The 14,154-nt window shown below is 44.7% G+C and overlaps 1 protein-coding gene across 2 annotated transcripts in view; it reads right to left on the reverse strand.

Moving 5' to 3' along the window:
• FAT3 (FAT atypical cadherin 3) overlaps window positions 1-14,154 on the reverse strand; it is an 801,625-nt gene that overhangs the window by 248,897 nt on the left and 538,574 nt on the right. The window contains exon 4 of one of the 2 annotated variants that reach the window (XM_070365061.1): window positions 924-985. In XM_070365061.1, coding sequence (XP_070221162.1) covers window positions 924-985 — 62 coding nt within the window. Of the gene's footprint in view, window positions 1-923; window positions 986-6,709; window positions 7,006-14,154 lie in introns of those variants that run through there. The other variant, XM_070365062.1, reaches the window with a different exon arrangement.

Here is a 14,154-nt window from a genome sequence, read left to right on the forward strand (position 1 = left end):
CACTGATTCCTAGTCCAGTGTTCTTTAAATAAATCATTACTGGAGAACTGACTTAAAGGAGACTATCAGAAGAGATGTGAGGTATGTGTGTGTGTGTATGTGCGTATACAGGATGGTGGATTCCAGTGAGTGGTTCCTGGGACTGACAGATCATTTTAGCAGCAAAGACACAATATAACAGAACTCTACCTTCTAAGCATCGTCATCCGCTCAGTATCGAGACTGTCACACTTAAATCACAGCATCATACATAGTACCCACCTTCAAGCTTCCCAATAAAGAAACTTGATATGTATGGAAAGAATGTTCCAAAAGACTCTTTCATATCTATTTTCTCATCCCTTGCCTTATGTTTTTGTGTTTTTTTCCTCCAGAAATAATGCTCTTACAGTTTATATTGCTGCTTCTGTCTTAATGAATTATAGGAGCACAATTTATGGTTTCAGAAAGAGTCCTCTCTGGCTGTGAATCAGCCAGCTTTCCCTTCCTTGGTCTCTCCCAAGAAAAGAAATGAGAAGCCTGGCAGTGCCCTTCTTCACAAAGGGCGTGCTTCAGGCTAATTGCTGCACTTCGTCGTGCTCTCTCTCTCTTTTCACATCTGAGGCCACGATGGCTTACAAGTCTCTGCTCCTGAACTTTCTTTTCTGATTATTGACAAAGAGCCCAAAGTCAAGGCAGAGATGTCAATACATCTGCTTGCTTTTCAGGAAGGGCAAAGGTCCCACCATCCACTCTTGGCACACCAGAGTGCATTCACAGGAAGGCACCAGAAATCTCCATCTTCAGAACCAATCAGCCCAAGAGAAATAGTTTCACTTTGCAACCCACTGTTCACACACGTTCAAGCTCCAGTTCACGTGGAAGGTTAAAGTAGTTGAGGGAAAGTCAGTTTTAATGAATATCAGCTCCCTCTATGCGCTTACCTCCAGAAAATGTTCTGCCTGCTGTTCTCGATCCAATTTCCTTGAAGTTGTTGTAATCAGACCTGTGTAGAAATGAGAATATTTGACTTGTAAATATCTGGGGCAAGCAGCTTACTGAGTGTGGGAAGCAAGTCCAGTTAAAGGAAAAGCAAAAGCCATGGGGAACAGTATAACTCACCAGTCCTCAGCGACAGTCAGATGGTTTCAGAATTACTCTGAACAAAATAAAACTGACAAAGAAAACCCCAAAAATTTGTTTCTGGGTTCTGCTTTCCACTGTTGAGGTATTTTAATCACTTTGGGGATGTGGAACCTCACTAAAGAACAATTGTTTTTCTGGTAATGAGGAATTTCAATAATTTATTTGCATATATAACTGAAATTCTGCCATAGAAACCTCATTGAAGATTTTAGAGTTCTTGAACAATTAATAGATTGCTGATTAGATTCAGGCTATGAAACAGAACTTTCTTATTTAACTTTTTTATGCTTATATAATATTTTGGTTATACTGACAAAGAATGTTATTTTTGCAATGACTACTTGTACACATAATTATTTCAAATTTACTCATATATGAAAGATCTCATGGTGTAGCTTTATCACGTTGCTTTATTTGTTTAAATCTTTACACAAAACAAGTTCTTTTTTCTTTAATACCTAATATATGAAATATCTCATGCTGTAGCTTTATCTCTTAATTTGTTTAAATCTTTACACAAAATAAGTTCTGCATTGGAAATAACATTCTTTCCTATGAATGGCATTTCTCATAAATGAATCATCCCTTTGAGCAGAGAGACAAAGAAAAGGGAAGGAGAAGACAAAACTTTCAAGGCCATTCAATTTGTCTTTTGCAGATTTTATCATGATTATTCTTAAATGGCAATTAGGAGGTCAAATTTACATTCCATTTCTTGATTCCACACTGTCCCTGAAAATAAGACCCTCTGATTGGGCTGTTGACCTATGCTGATCAATGAGAGAAGAGAAAAGCTCACTCTCAGTGCTGGTGAAGTGCATGAAATATGGAAAAGGTATGTCATCAAAATCCGCTGAGGCATTCATGTGTTTATTTTCCAGTGGTGGATAGAGTACATGATTTTGCTCCTGCTGCTGCTGCTAAGTCGCTTCAGTCATGTCCGACTCTGTGTGACCCCATAGATGGCAGCCCACCAGGCTCCCCTGTCCCTGGGATTCTCCAGGCAAGAGCACTGGAGTGGGTTGCCATTTCCTTTTTCCAATGCATGAAAGTGAAAATTGAAAGTGAAGTCGATCAGTCTTGTACGACTCTTAGTGACCCCATGGACTGCAGCCCACCAGGCTCCTCTGCCCATGGGATTTTCAGTTCAGTTCAGTTCAGTTCAGTCACTCAGTCGTGTCCGACTCTTTGTGACCCCATGAATCGCAGCACGCCAGGCCTCCCTGTCCGTCACCAACTCCCGGAGTTCACTCAGACTCACGTCCATCGAGTCAGTGATGCCATCCAGACATCTCATCCTCTGTCGTCCCCTTCTCCTCCTGCCCCCAATCCCTCCCAGCATCAGAGTCTTTTCCAATGAGTCAACTCTTCGCATGAGGTGGCCAAAGTACTGGAGTTTCAGCTTCAGCATCATTCCCTCCAAAGAAGTCCGAGGGCTGATCTCTTTCAGAATGGACTGGTTGGATCTCCTTGCAGTCCAAGGGACTCTCAAGAGTCTTCTCCAACACCACAGTTCAAAAGCATCAATTCTTCGGTGCTCAGCCTTCTTTACAGTCCAACTTTCACATCCATACATGACCACTGGAAAAACCATAGCCTTGACTAGATGGACCTTTGTTGGCAAAGAGAAAGCCAAAAAAAACAAACAAAAAGACTACAGTGGGGTTAAATGGCTCCCCATGGCCTTGAAAATAAAATCCTACTAAAAGTAACATGGCTGTTAGGGTTAGGGTTAGGAAGATCTGAGTTCCAGTAGAACTTGAGCCTCATTATAGGCTCATTGTAAGGTATTAGCATGCTGAATGACACACTCACAGCCTCACTGATCATAAAAGGCCAAAGAGTGGGTGTGACCCAGTTGTGGAAATCCCCGCCAGGTAGTCGGAATAATCTTCCTACTTGTTAGCCCATGAAATTACTTGGCCTGTAAAAACTAACCACTGGAAGTCTCTCGAACTAATTTCGAGGTCTCTGCTGCCTTCTGAGATGGACTGCCTTCTCTCTGTGGAATGTGTCTCTCTCTACATAAATCTGCTTTCCCACTTAGCTCTTGAGGCAGAGTCCCCTTGCCTGCCTGCTTGTATCCTTCACAAACATCCTGCATTAATAATTAAATCTACTTCTTACTTGTCACTTTGTCTCTTGCTGAATTCCTTCTACACTGAGACATAAAGAACCGGAACTTTAGTTAAGTCCAGATACCACGTGAGTGATTTTTATAAAGACAGAGGGTTCAATTTCCAATCTGAGGTTTGACAGGGTCCAGGTTTCATGAGGCGTGCCTAGGTTTGAGCTCCAAACAGAGGGACATGGTTTGAACCCCACTCACTCCACTCTCATCCATCCACACTCCCATGGGAGGGAAACACACACTCCCCTTGCACCAATGATCTGCCTTTCCATGAAAGTTTCCTGGAATGTGCCCCCACCTTTCTGCTTCATCCACAGATTTTCCAAACTGAGCTCAGGTGTTAGAGAGGTGACCCTCTCTCCCAGGGTTAGGGGGCTGATAAATACTACCAGCACAAGTATACTCCACCACACTATCATTCTAGGCCTTTTACTACACTTCTTTGCTCACAGGTCTGTATTTTCCCACTAGACAGAGTGACTTCATGGGAAAGACCTGCCTTCTGCTTCAGAAGCCCTGCTGTCCACCTAAGCACCTGGCCTAAAAGAAAAACTAAAACTGGAGGCTCATTAGCAGTCAGTGGACAAAAGCTGCTGGGGAAAGGGAGATCACTCATATTCTGATCCTCAGTTTTGCTACAGGCTTAGACGTGGCTGTTTAGGAGGTACTGTTTTGTGTGTGGGGAGAGTATCTGCGGGTGGGGAGGAGGCGTGTGTCTTTAGTGCTCAGTTAAAGCCATTTTCTGAGTTCCTCCATGTGAATGGTGCAGTGCTAGGCACTTCTGCATATAAAAATGAGTTACTGTCAGAGATGGTGGGGAAAGACTGCCATCAAGAGTTTCAGGGTAGGGGGCTTCCTTGGTGGTCCAGTGGCTAAAACTCTGTGCTCCAAACGCAGGGGGCCTGGGGTTCAATCCCTGATCACAGAACTAGATCCCATATGCTGCAACTGAGGGTTCTGCATGCCGCAGCTCACAGATCCTGCATGCTGCAGCAGAGACCGAAGGCCCCACATGCTATAAAGACCTGGCACAGCCAACTAGGCAGAGAGGTAGATAGATTTAAAAAAAAGAAACTTCCAGGGAGAGAATCAGTAACTTCCCTTCCTTAGCTGCCCATCAGAACCTCCTGGGAAACTCAGAACACGTGGTTCTGTGCCCCATTCCATCCCTCATTTCCTGTCTCTGAATCTCTTGGGACGATGCCTTGAGATGGTGCTCTGATTCTACGAGAAGGCTCTCTGCAATGCCAGTATTCTGTGTTGAATTTCAGCATGACCTTTTACTGACATGAGTTTTTCTGCCCATCCAAGAATGAAATACACTGAGCAGCTTTAGCATCTGGGTCAGGCCTTGGGCTCATTGTGTGTGTGTGTGTGTGTGTGTGTGAGAGAGAGAGAGAGAGGGAGAGAGAGAGAGACGTGTGAGCAAAGGGGACATGGAGATGTGTGAATGCACTGGTGGGTGAGGTGATCGGGGGGAACAGAGAGGAGCCTGCTCTGAGTCCTACTGACTCAGGGTCAGCGTATCACACCAGCGAGTGCCTAACACACAAATCTGACGCCTTCACTTTCAGGTTAGGCTGTTCCACAGGCTCATTTGTCACGGAAGCTCTTTCTAAGTGAGAAGTAACTGTGTTCTTGAAAGGGGTCGGGAGGCTTTTGCAGCCCTCACCCCCTCTTCAGGGAGCCTCTTCTGTGAGAGGCGCCAGTGGGAATGAGAAATGCTTGTTATGTGGAGGCTATAAAGGTGTGAGCGGCTGACCGCCTCTGCTCCTGTTTGCCTGCTGCCCTTCCCTTCTGCCCTCCGTGGGTTCCTGAGTCAGTCCAGGTCCTCCTCGGGCACGTCGGGCAGTCGGCCCACTGCGGTGACGGCGCTCTGGAAGGAGGTCAGCTTCCCCTCCCCACTATCCCGAGGGTAATTCTTGAGGAGAGCCACTTGTCACAGAGCCCGTGTGCAAGTGGGGGGCAGGTGGCTCCCTTCCACCTGCCTACCTTCCCCAGGGTGTGCTTTTCACTTGCTTATCAGCCCACAGAGAGGAAGGTGGGCTTCCTGAAGAGTCTGACCAAAACACACACGGCAGTGACCCCAGAGCTATGAGAAAGACAAAGAGTCTCCGTCCCTGAAGGAAAAGGCAAGGGAACCTCCGGCGGGCTCAGTTCTTGGGGTTTCTTTCACCTTTATTTTCACAGATTGTGAAGAAAGCTGAGCACCGAAGAACTGATGCTTTTGAACTGTGGTGTTGGAGAAGACTCTTGAGAGTCCCTTGGACTGCAAGGAGATCCAACCACCATTCTGAAGGAGATCAGCCCTGGGATTTCTTTGGAAGGAACGATGCTAAAGCTGAAACTCCAGTACTTTGGCCACCTCATGCGAAGAGTTGACTCATTGGAAAAGACTCTGCTGCTGGGAGGGATTGGGGGCAGAAGGAGAAGGGGACAACAGAGGATGAGATGGCTGGATGACATCACTGACTCGATGGATGTGAGTCTGAGTGAACTCCGGGAGTTGGTGATGGACAGGGAGGCCTGGCGTGCTGCGATTTATGGGGTTGCAAGAGTCGGACACGACTGAGTGACTGAACTGAACTGAACTGAAAGTAAAACATAGGAGAAAACTCTAAGTCAAAGTGAAATTCTGGAGTTCCCCGGTGGCCCAGTAGTAAAGAATCCACCTGCCAATGCAGAGGCCACATGTTTGACCCCTGGTCTGGGAAGATTCCACAGGGCCACTGAGCCCCTGTGCCACAAGTACTGAAGCCCGCGCGCCGAGAGTCCCCGCTCTGCAGCAAGAGACACCAAGCGGTAAGCGGCTCGCCCCCGCGACAAAGAGCAGCCCTGCGGGCACCAGGGAAGGCCCAAGGGCAGCAAAAGGTCGGGCGGAGCCGAAAATGAATTATTCAATTAAAAAAAGTGAAAATTAGTAGGAAATGGGACGAAGTAGGGCAAGGGACACAGAGTGACTTCTAATGGGTGCAAAGTTTCTTTTGGGGCTGATGAAAATGCTCTAAAATTACAGATTACTGTTATGGCTGCACAGTTCCCTAAGTATTCTGAAAGCCAGTGAATTGTATCTTTTAAATAGGTGATTGTTATTCTATATAAATTATGTATCAGGAAAGCTGTTTAAAAATCAGCAGGAGATCATAAACTCTGCCTTTTAGATTTTAACAAGTCTTTCAGTTTTGGAGGAGACAGATCTTTAAAAATACTTAAATGACTGAATGAATATATCTCACCCGTATTTTTCACTGTATTTCACTATATTTTTTAAGACTGAATGAATGAATGAGTGAGTTAGTCTACAAATCTGGTAGGAAGAAGGACTGGAATGAATAGATCCATCAGGTTTGTCCATGGGGAATCTGGAACATAAATATAATGAAAAGAACATTTTGGGTTAAAGTCACAATTGGTGGTTATTTGCACTGAAAATAAACCTTGTTGTCAAGACAGGGTCAGCTAAACCAAGGAGGGGAAAAAGCTTTCTCCCGTCTAGAGGCACACACTGAGGATGAGCTCTGGGGCTTCAGCAGCACAGTGCACTTTGCAGTCACACGGGAATGAGGTGGACCGTCTCCCACAGACCAGAGGCATTAGACAAAGCTGCCAAAGCTGCGTCTTCCCTTCTAACAGCTTTGTTGTAGCTGAATGCAGTTGGGCCTTAGAACAGGGCAGAGCCTGAAACAGAGCCATTCCCTCTTCAACTGCTCCGATTCATCACTGTGGAAGGCATCCTCCTTGTGCAATCTCTGCAAGAGAGAGGCATGCACATCACACATGTAACTGTAGACCCATTGGGCGCAGTAAATTGGGGACTGACATGAGGAAATTGAATTTCAAAGATAAATCATAGGCAAGCTTTTGAAAGTGGTTTGGAGATATAAACAAACACATCATTTGATATAATTACATATGCAAACCTCCAATTTAGGAGGGGATTACGCCAGTCCTAAGTGAATGATACTCAGTAAAGAGAAGGGGAGAGCATATGGTTGGAACCATGCAATTACTTTAAAAAGAACTGCTTTTGATTTTTTTTGTTGTTGTTGTGGAAATGGGGGAATCTAAAAACCTTTCTGAGAAATAGGCTGAGCATGAAAATGGGGCTGCCTGCTCAGAAAAGAACTCAAAATGTTCTAAGTAGTTATGGTCAGAGAAGTGATACTCAAAAGGATGACATCTTTTTCCTGCTTTTCCACCCTGTGGGTGTCCTGGGTCGCAGCTGTGTAATCTAGTGCCATGACATTGACATTTTCTTTAAGTGCTACTTGAAGCTGTGTAGGTCTTTGCTCAGCATAATTTTCCAGAACTGTTGGAAGCTGAGATTGGTATTACAAATACAACTGGAATAACAGCCCTGTGAGCTACAATTAGTGTTTACTCTCTTTTTCCACATTCCATTTACTCTTCTTACCATGTTGCCATGCCTACCCCGACTATCTGGTAAACCCTCTCATCATGCTTCCAGAAAGTTCAAATGTCACCTTCTCTGCAAATCATTTTCTGACCTTCCCTCCTCCAGCATGCTGCATGTAATTCATCTATTGTCTGGACCTCTCTCTGGACCCTAGTGGTAGGAAGGCTTTGTTTGGGTGGGTCACCAGCTGAGCTCAGGAACCTAGATTAGTGCCATTATGTTTGTTGAATATAAAGATACTACTAGTATACCACCATATGACCCAGCAATCCCACTCCTAGGCACATACCCTGAGGAAACCGAAACTGCAAAAGACACATGTGTCCCACTGTTCACTGCAGCACTATTTATAGTAGCTCGAACATGGAAGCAACCTAGATGTCCGTTGACAGATGAATGGGTAAAGAAGGTTTGGTACATATACACAATGGAATATTACTCAGCCATAAAAAGAACACATTTGAGTCAGTTCTAATGAGGTGGATGAACCTAGAGCCTATTATAAAGACTGAAGTAAGTCAGAAAGAGAAAGACAAATGTTGTACACTAAGGCATATATACAGAATCTAGAAAAATGGTCCTGAAGAATTTACTTATAGGGTACCAATGGAGAAACAGACATTGGGAATATAATTATGGACATGGGGAGAGGGGAGGAGAGGGTGAGATGTATGGTAAGAGTAACATGGAAACTTACATTACCATATGTAAAATAGATAGCCAATGGGAATTTGCTGTATGGCTCAGGAAACTCAAACAGGGGCTCTGTATCAACCTAGAGGGGTGAGGTGGGGAGGGAGATGGGAGGGAGTTTCAAAAGGGATGGGATATATGTATATCTACGGCTGACTCATGTTGAGGTTTGACAGAAAACAACAAAATTTTGTAAAGCAATTATCCTTCAATTGAAAAATAAAGTAATTAAAAGAAATACTACTAGTATAGAAGGTCTTCCCAGGTGGCTGAGATGGTGAATCCACCTGCAATGCAGGAGACCCAGGTTCAATCTGTGGGTCAGAAAGAACCCCTGGAGAAGGGAATGGCAACCCACTCCAGTATTCTTGCCTGCAGAATTCCATGGACAGAGGAGCCTGGTGAGCTACAGTCCATGGAGTTGCAAAGAGTTGGACATGACTGAGTGACTGACGCATGCACACGCGCACACACACACACACACATACAGTATAGATATGGCTCTAGTTTTTTGTTAAGCAATCAATCTTCCCAAACAGGATATAAGCAAAAGGTAGTTAATAGATCTTATTTATCCTGTGTCTCTGATATTTAATATAGAACCTGGTACATTGAAGGTATCAAGCAAAACTTGTTTGAATGAGGGTAACATCGATAGAGTCCCCCAGCACTCTCAGTATTGCCTTATACAGAGTGGTCAGTCCCCCAGGACTCTCAGTATTGCCTTATACGGAGTGGTCAGTCCCCCAGCACTCTCAGTATTGCCTTATACGGAGTGGTCAGTCCCCCAGCACTCTCAGTATTGCCTTATACAGAGTGGTCAGTCCCCCAGCACTCTCAGTATTGCCTTATACAGAGTGGTCAGTCCCCCAGGACTCTCAGTATTGCCTTATACGGAGTGGTCAGTCCCCCAGCACTCTCAGTATTGCCTTATACGGAGTGGTCAGTCCCCCAGCACTCTCAGTATTGCCTTATACGGAGTGGTCAGTCCCCCAGGACTCTCAGTATTGCCTTATACGGAGTGGTCAGTCCCCCAGCACTCTCAGTATTGCCTTATACAGAGTGGTCAGTCCCCCAGCACTCTCAGTATTGCCTTATACGGAGTGGTCAGTCCCCCAGCACTCTCAGTATTGCCTTATACGGAGTGGTCAGTCCCCCAGCACTCTCAGTATTGCCTTATACGGAGTGGTCAGTCCCCCAGGACTCTCAGTATTGCCTTATACGGAGTGGTCAGTCCCCAGGACTCTCAGTATTGCCTTATACGGAGTGGTCAGTCCCCCAGGACTCTCAGTATTGCCTTATACGGAGTGGTCAGTCCCCCAGCACTCTCAGTATTGCCTTATACGGAGTGGTCAGTCCCCCCAGGACTCTCAGTATTGCCTTATACGGAGTGGTCAGTCCCCCAGCACTCTCAGTATTGCCTTATACGGAGTGGTCAGTCCCCCAGGACTCTCAGTATTGCCTTATACGGAGTGGTCAGTCCCCCAGGACTCTCAGTATTGCCTTATACGGAGTGGTCAGTCCCCCAGGACTCTCAGTATTGCCTTATACGGAGTGGTCAGTCCCCCAGGACTCTCAGTATTGCCTTATACGGAGTGGTCAGTCCCCCAGGACTCTCAGTATTGCCTTATACGGAGTGGTCAGTCCCCAGGACTCTCAGTATTGCCTTATACGGAGTGGTCAGTCCCCAGGACTCTCAGTATTGCCTTATACGGAGTGGTCAGTCCCCAGGACTCTCAGTATTGCCTTATACGGGTGGTCAGTCCCCAGGACTCTCAGTATTGCCTTATACGGAGTGGTCAGTCCCCCAGGACTCTCAGTATTGCCTTATACGGAGTGGTCAGTCCCCCAGGACTCTCAGTATTGCCTTATACGGAGTGGTCAGTCCCCCAGGACTCTCAGTATTGCCTTATACAGAGTGGTCACATAGCTCCTAAGCATAGAAGTAAGGTTATCTGAATGCTTTCTTCTATTCTTTGAATAATTTTAATGTTTTCCCAATTTTTGGACACTCTTCCGTGCTGATAGTTGGAGGTCACTAAAACCATTCCTGATAGACTTTATTTATTTTCAGAAGTTGGTTAAAGATTTTTAATGTTAGACACAGCAACTCTGTGCTCATTCCATAGTCCTCCCATGTCCTGGTTTCTAATGAATTCATGGAGAAAGGTAGGTAAATAATAATGCAGTAGTATCCAACATTTATTGAGTACTATGTGCCAAACACTAGCACCAAACAGCTGGCATACACGATCTCATTTAAGTGAACAAGAGTTCAGAGAAATAGGAGCTATTTTGACTCTGGAAACTGAGGAAGAAATGAGAAATAACTTGCCCAAGGTCAGCCAAGACCTGCACCCAGGGACTCTGACTCTGAAGCTTTTCGACTGTCTTCATAGCAGATAAGAACGCAGAGCTGTGGCAAAGCCACCCAACCAGGAACCAGAAGACCTGCAACCCAGTTTCAGCTCTGCCAGTGACCGGTTATGAGATTAGAGAGGTCACATCTTTTATTTTTTCTTCTCTAGAACTGTTTCCTCATCTAGCCATGTCCTAAAGTCTCTTTTCAATGTAAAGAGTCTACAGTAATACAGAAACATTAAAAGCAATCATTCTTCCTTTCCGGCTCCCTCACTGGACCCCACTTTCTCCTTGATGAAACTGAGTCCAGCTGTGTAGGACACGGGAAGGTCACCCAGGTAAAGCAAGAGGGGTTGTGTTCTGGTTTTTATTTATTCATGAAATTAACACTTAATACCCACATGTCTATTTCTCAAAATGAGCAAAGTAAAAACATCAGTTGTCTATGAATGCATGTTTTTAAGTAGGGGAAAAAAAGCTAGTTATTTTCATGTTTGCTGTCTCTTCTACAAAATTCTAACTTCTAGAAACAGAGAACAAACCTGACTCCATACTGGATCTATGCCTTTGGCTCCAGGGCTCTGCACCTTTGTAAAAGAATGTTGCCTACAACCTGAAATAAACCTGATAGTCCATTCTCAAGGCTTTGACCCTTAAAGATATAACACTTTTACATTCATCTAGAGATTAATACACTATATAAAAGAAAGTAACAATTGTCTTGTTGGAGCTTTATAAGAACATTGTGACTAGACTTCTGTGGACAGGTACAAGAACAAAGAATCCAGCACCAAGCAGTTCACACCAACCAGCCACAACCCTTCCTCTTTTAAAATAAACACAATTTCTAACTCAGGTAAAACAGTACTTAGGAGGACATTAGTCCACCATCTTCTGAGTCTGCTGGCTATCCAAATAAAGTCACCATTCCTTGTTGCAACAACTCATCTTTTGATTTATTGGTCTAACCTGTATCGAGCAGTAAGAACTTGGACTCTGTAACAGAAACTATTTCTACATCTCATTTCAGCCCATTAGAAAGCCTTATTCCCTGTAGTATTTACATGCAGACATAAGACTATTCACTGAATTTGGAGAGAATGAAAGGGACTCAGTAAATGCAAATTTCAGTATTGTAGAAAAAAAATTAAAGCTTAAGTGAAGACATGCATTAGGTTTGCTTAAAAAAAGACTAAATAATGTGTGTTTGGACTATATGATGTTTCTTTGAAAAGAAAAGAACAACCAGAAAGACAAAAGCATATACAACACCAGTTATGAGGGAGGTTAACAAAAGGATTCTGGGAACTGGCCCCATCAGGGTATTTTCTTAAGTAGGAGCTGTTTTATCTGATATAAGATTTGGAGTTACTCAATTAGGTGCACAGTGCTGCTATTAAATTTCCTTCAGAAAATCTGATAGGGAAAATCACTGGTGGAGCTTTAAGCCTGCAACTTGGATGTTTCTTTATAAATAGTGATTTCCAAAATGCTAATACAAGTTTTAAGCTGCATATGTGAGAGTGCATCTTAAACATAAGTATGAAGACGCTGTGTGTCCAATATGGTTCACAGCTGTTGGTTTTCCATCACAGGTAAGTTTCACTTGTTTTTCTTTGCAAGCCAATGGATAGCATTTCCCAATTCTGCCTTGAAAAGTTAAAATTAAAGTGAAAATCACTCAGCTGTGTCCAACTCTTTGTGAGCCCATGGACTATACAGTCCATGGAATTCTCCAGGGCAGAATACTGGAGTGGGTAGCCTTTCCCATCTCCAGGGGATCTTCCCAACCCGGGGATCGAACCCAGGTCTCCCACAGTGCAGGTGGCTTCTTTACCAGCTGAGCCATAAGGGAAGCCCAAGAACACTGGAGTGGGTAGCAGGGAAGTTGCAGGCAGTGCTCTTCTGCCAGAAACACTTCCCTCTTTGGATTCCATAGCTGCCACAGGTAGCAAAGGGGGAAAGCCAGCTTATGAAGGTAAGTGCTGACGCTGGTACATACGTTGCACCTCCATCAGCCTTAGAGGACAGATGGACCTGTCTGCAGCCTGGAGGGAGAGTTCTGAGATTCAAGCAAACCCTGTTCCCTCTCTGTACCACTCATTACAGACAAAATCGATTAAGGGATTTGGGTCAAGACAAATGGCAACCCACTCCAGTGTTCTTGCCTGGAGAATCCCAGGGACGGTGGAGCCTGGGGGGCTGCCGTCTATGGGGTTGCAAGTCGGACACGACTGAAGCGACTTAGCAGTAGCACCAGCAGCAACTTGTCATCAGGGTGAAAGATAAGACAGTAGCTAACAAGGGAGGAGTACAGTTGAGGCTGTATGGTTAAGAATATTTCCAACGGCTGCCTCCTCTGAGTAATTCTTATACCAGGTGGTCCTGCCACATATACCCACATATGCACACATACATACACGTGTACACACACATATACTTAGGACTCAATGGACATGAGTTTGGGTGAACTCCGGGAGTTGGTGATGGACAGGGAAGCCTGGAGTGCTGTGGTTCATGGAGTCGCAAAGAGTCAGACACGACTGAATGACTAAACTGAACTGAGAGATGCTGTGTATGAGCCCCGTTCTGTCAGAATACCTGGATACTTACCAGGCCCATCTGTCCTTCCCTCAGTTCCTCGCCTCATTACCAATCCTCATGGCTCTTTCCCTCCCGGGCTCACACAGCCCTTCGGCTCAGCCTCATGATTCAGCCTAGATGAAGAAGTATTTATACACCTGAGGAAGTCTCTAGGTGATTTAGCTAAACCTTGAATGCCATATTGGATTTCTTCAGAGAAATTAAGCTGCAGATGGTGAACCAACATTAGGGATGTCGCATGCAATGATGCCATTTTAGGTGCCATTAACACACCACTGATGTGTGTGTTCAGATGTGCAATATGGCGCCCGCCACCCCTTTCTCTTTCTGCCAAGATATTTTTTTTTTTGCAGAATTCTGAATATTGGATGATCAAAATAAGGAAGTGGCTGGCAATTTAAATTACATTATATGGATGGGTTGTAAAGATTATCTAGCCTGAGGCGCATCATATACCATCAAGTAACCTGTCCTAAGTTCTGGCATCAGACTGCCTTGCTTCACAACTCAATACCAGCCCAAGGCAGCTTTCTGTTTTTAACAAATTATTTAGCTTCTTTAAGTAAAATGAGGCTTATTAAATTAAATGCTGGGCTGTGCTTAGTCTCTCAGTCGTGTCTGACTCTTTGTGACCCCATGGACTGTAGCCCACCAGGCTCCTCTATCCATGGAATTCTCCAGGCAACAATACTAGAGTGGGTTGCTATGCCCTAATAGTTAATTTAAAATGCTTCACTCAGTTCCTAGCACATCTGTTGTTATTCAGTCGCTCAGTCGTGTCTGACTCTTTGTGAACCCATGGACTGCAGCATTCCAGGCCTCC

This window comes from Bos mutus, chromosome 29 (assembly GCF_027580195.1).
Source record: "Bos mutus isolate GX-2022 chromosome 29, NWIPB_WYAK_1.1, whole genome shotgun sequence".
In the NCBI taxonomy this organism is placed as follows: Eukaryota; Metazoa; Chordata; class Mammalia; order Artiodactyla; family Bovidae; genus Bos; species Bos mutus.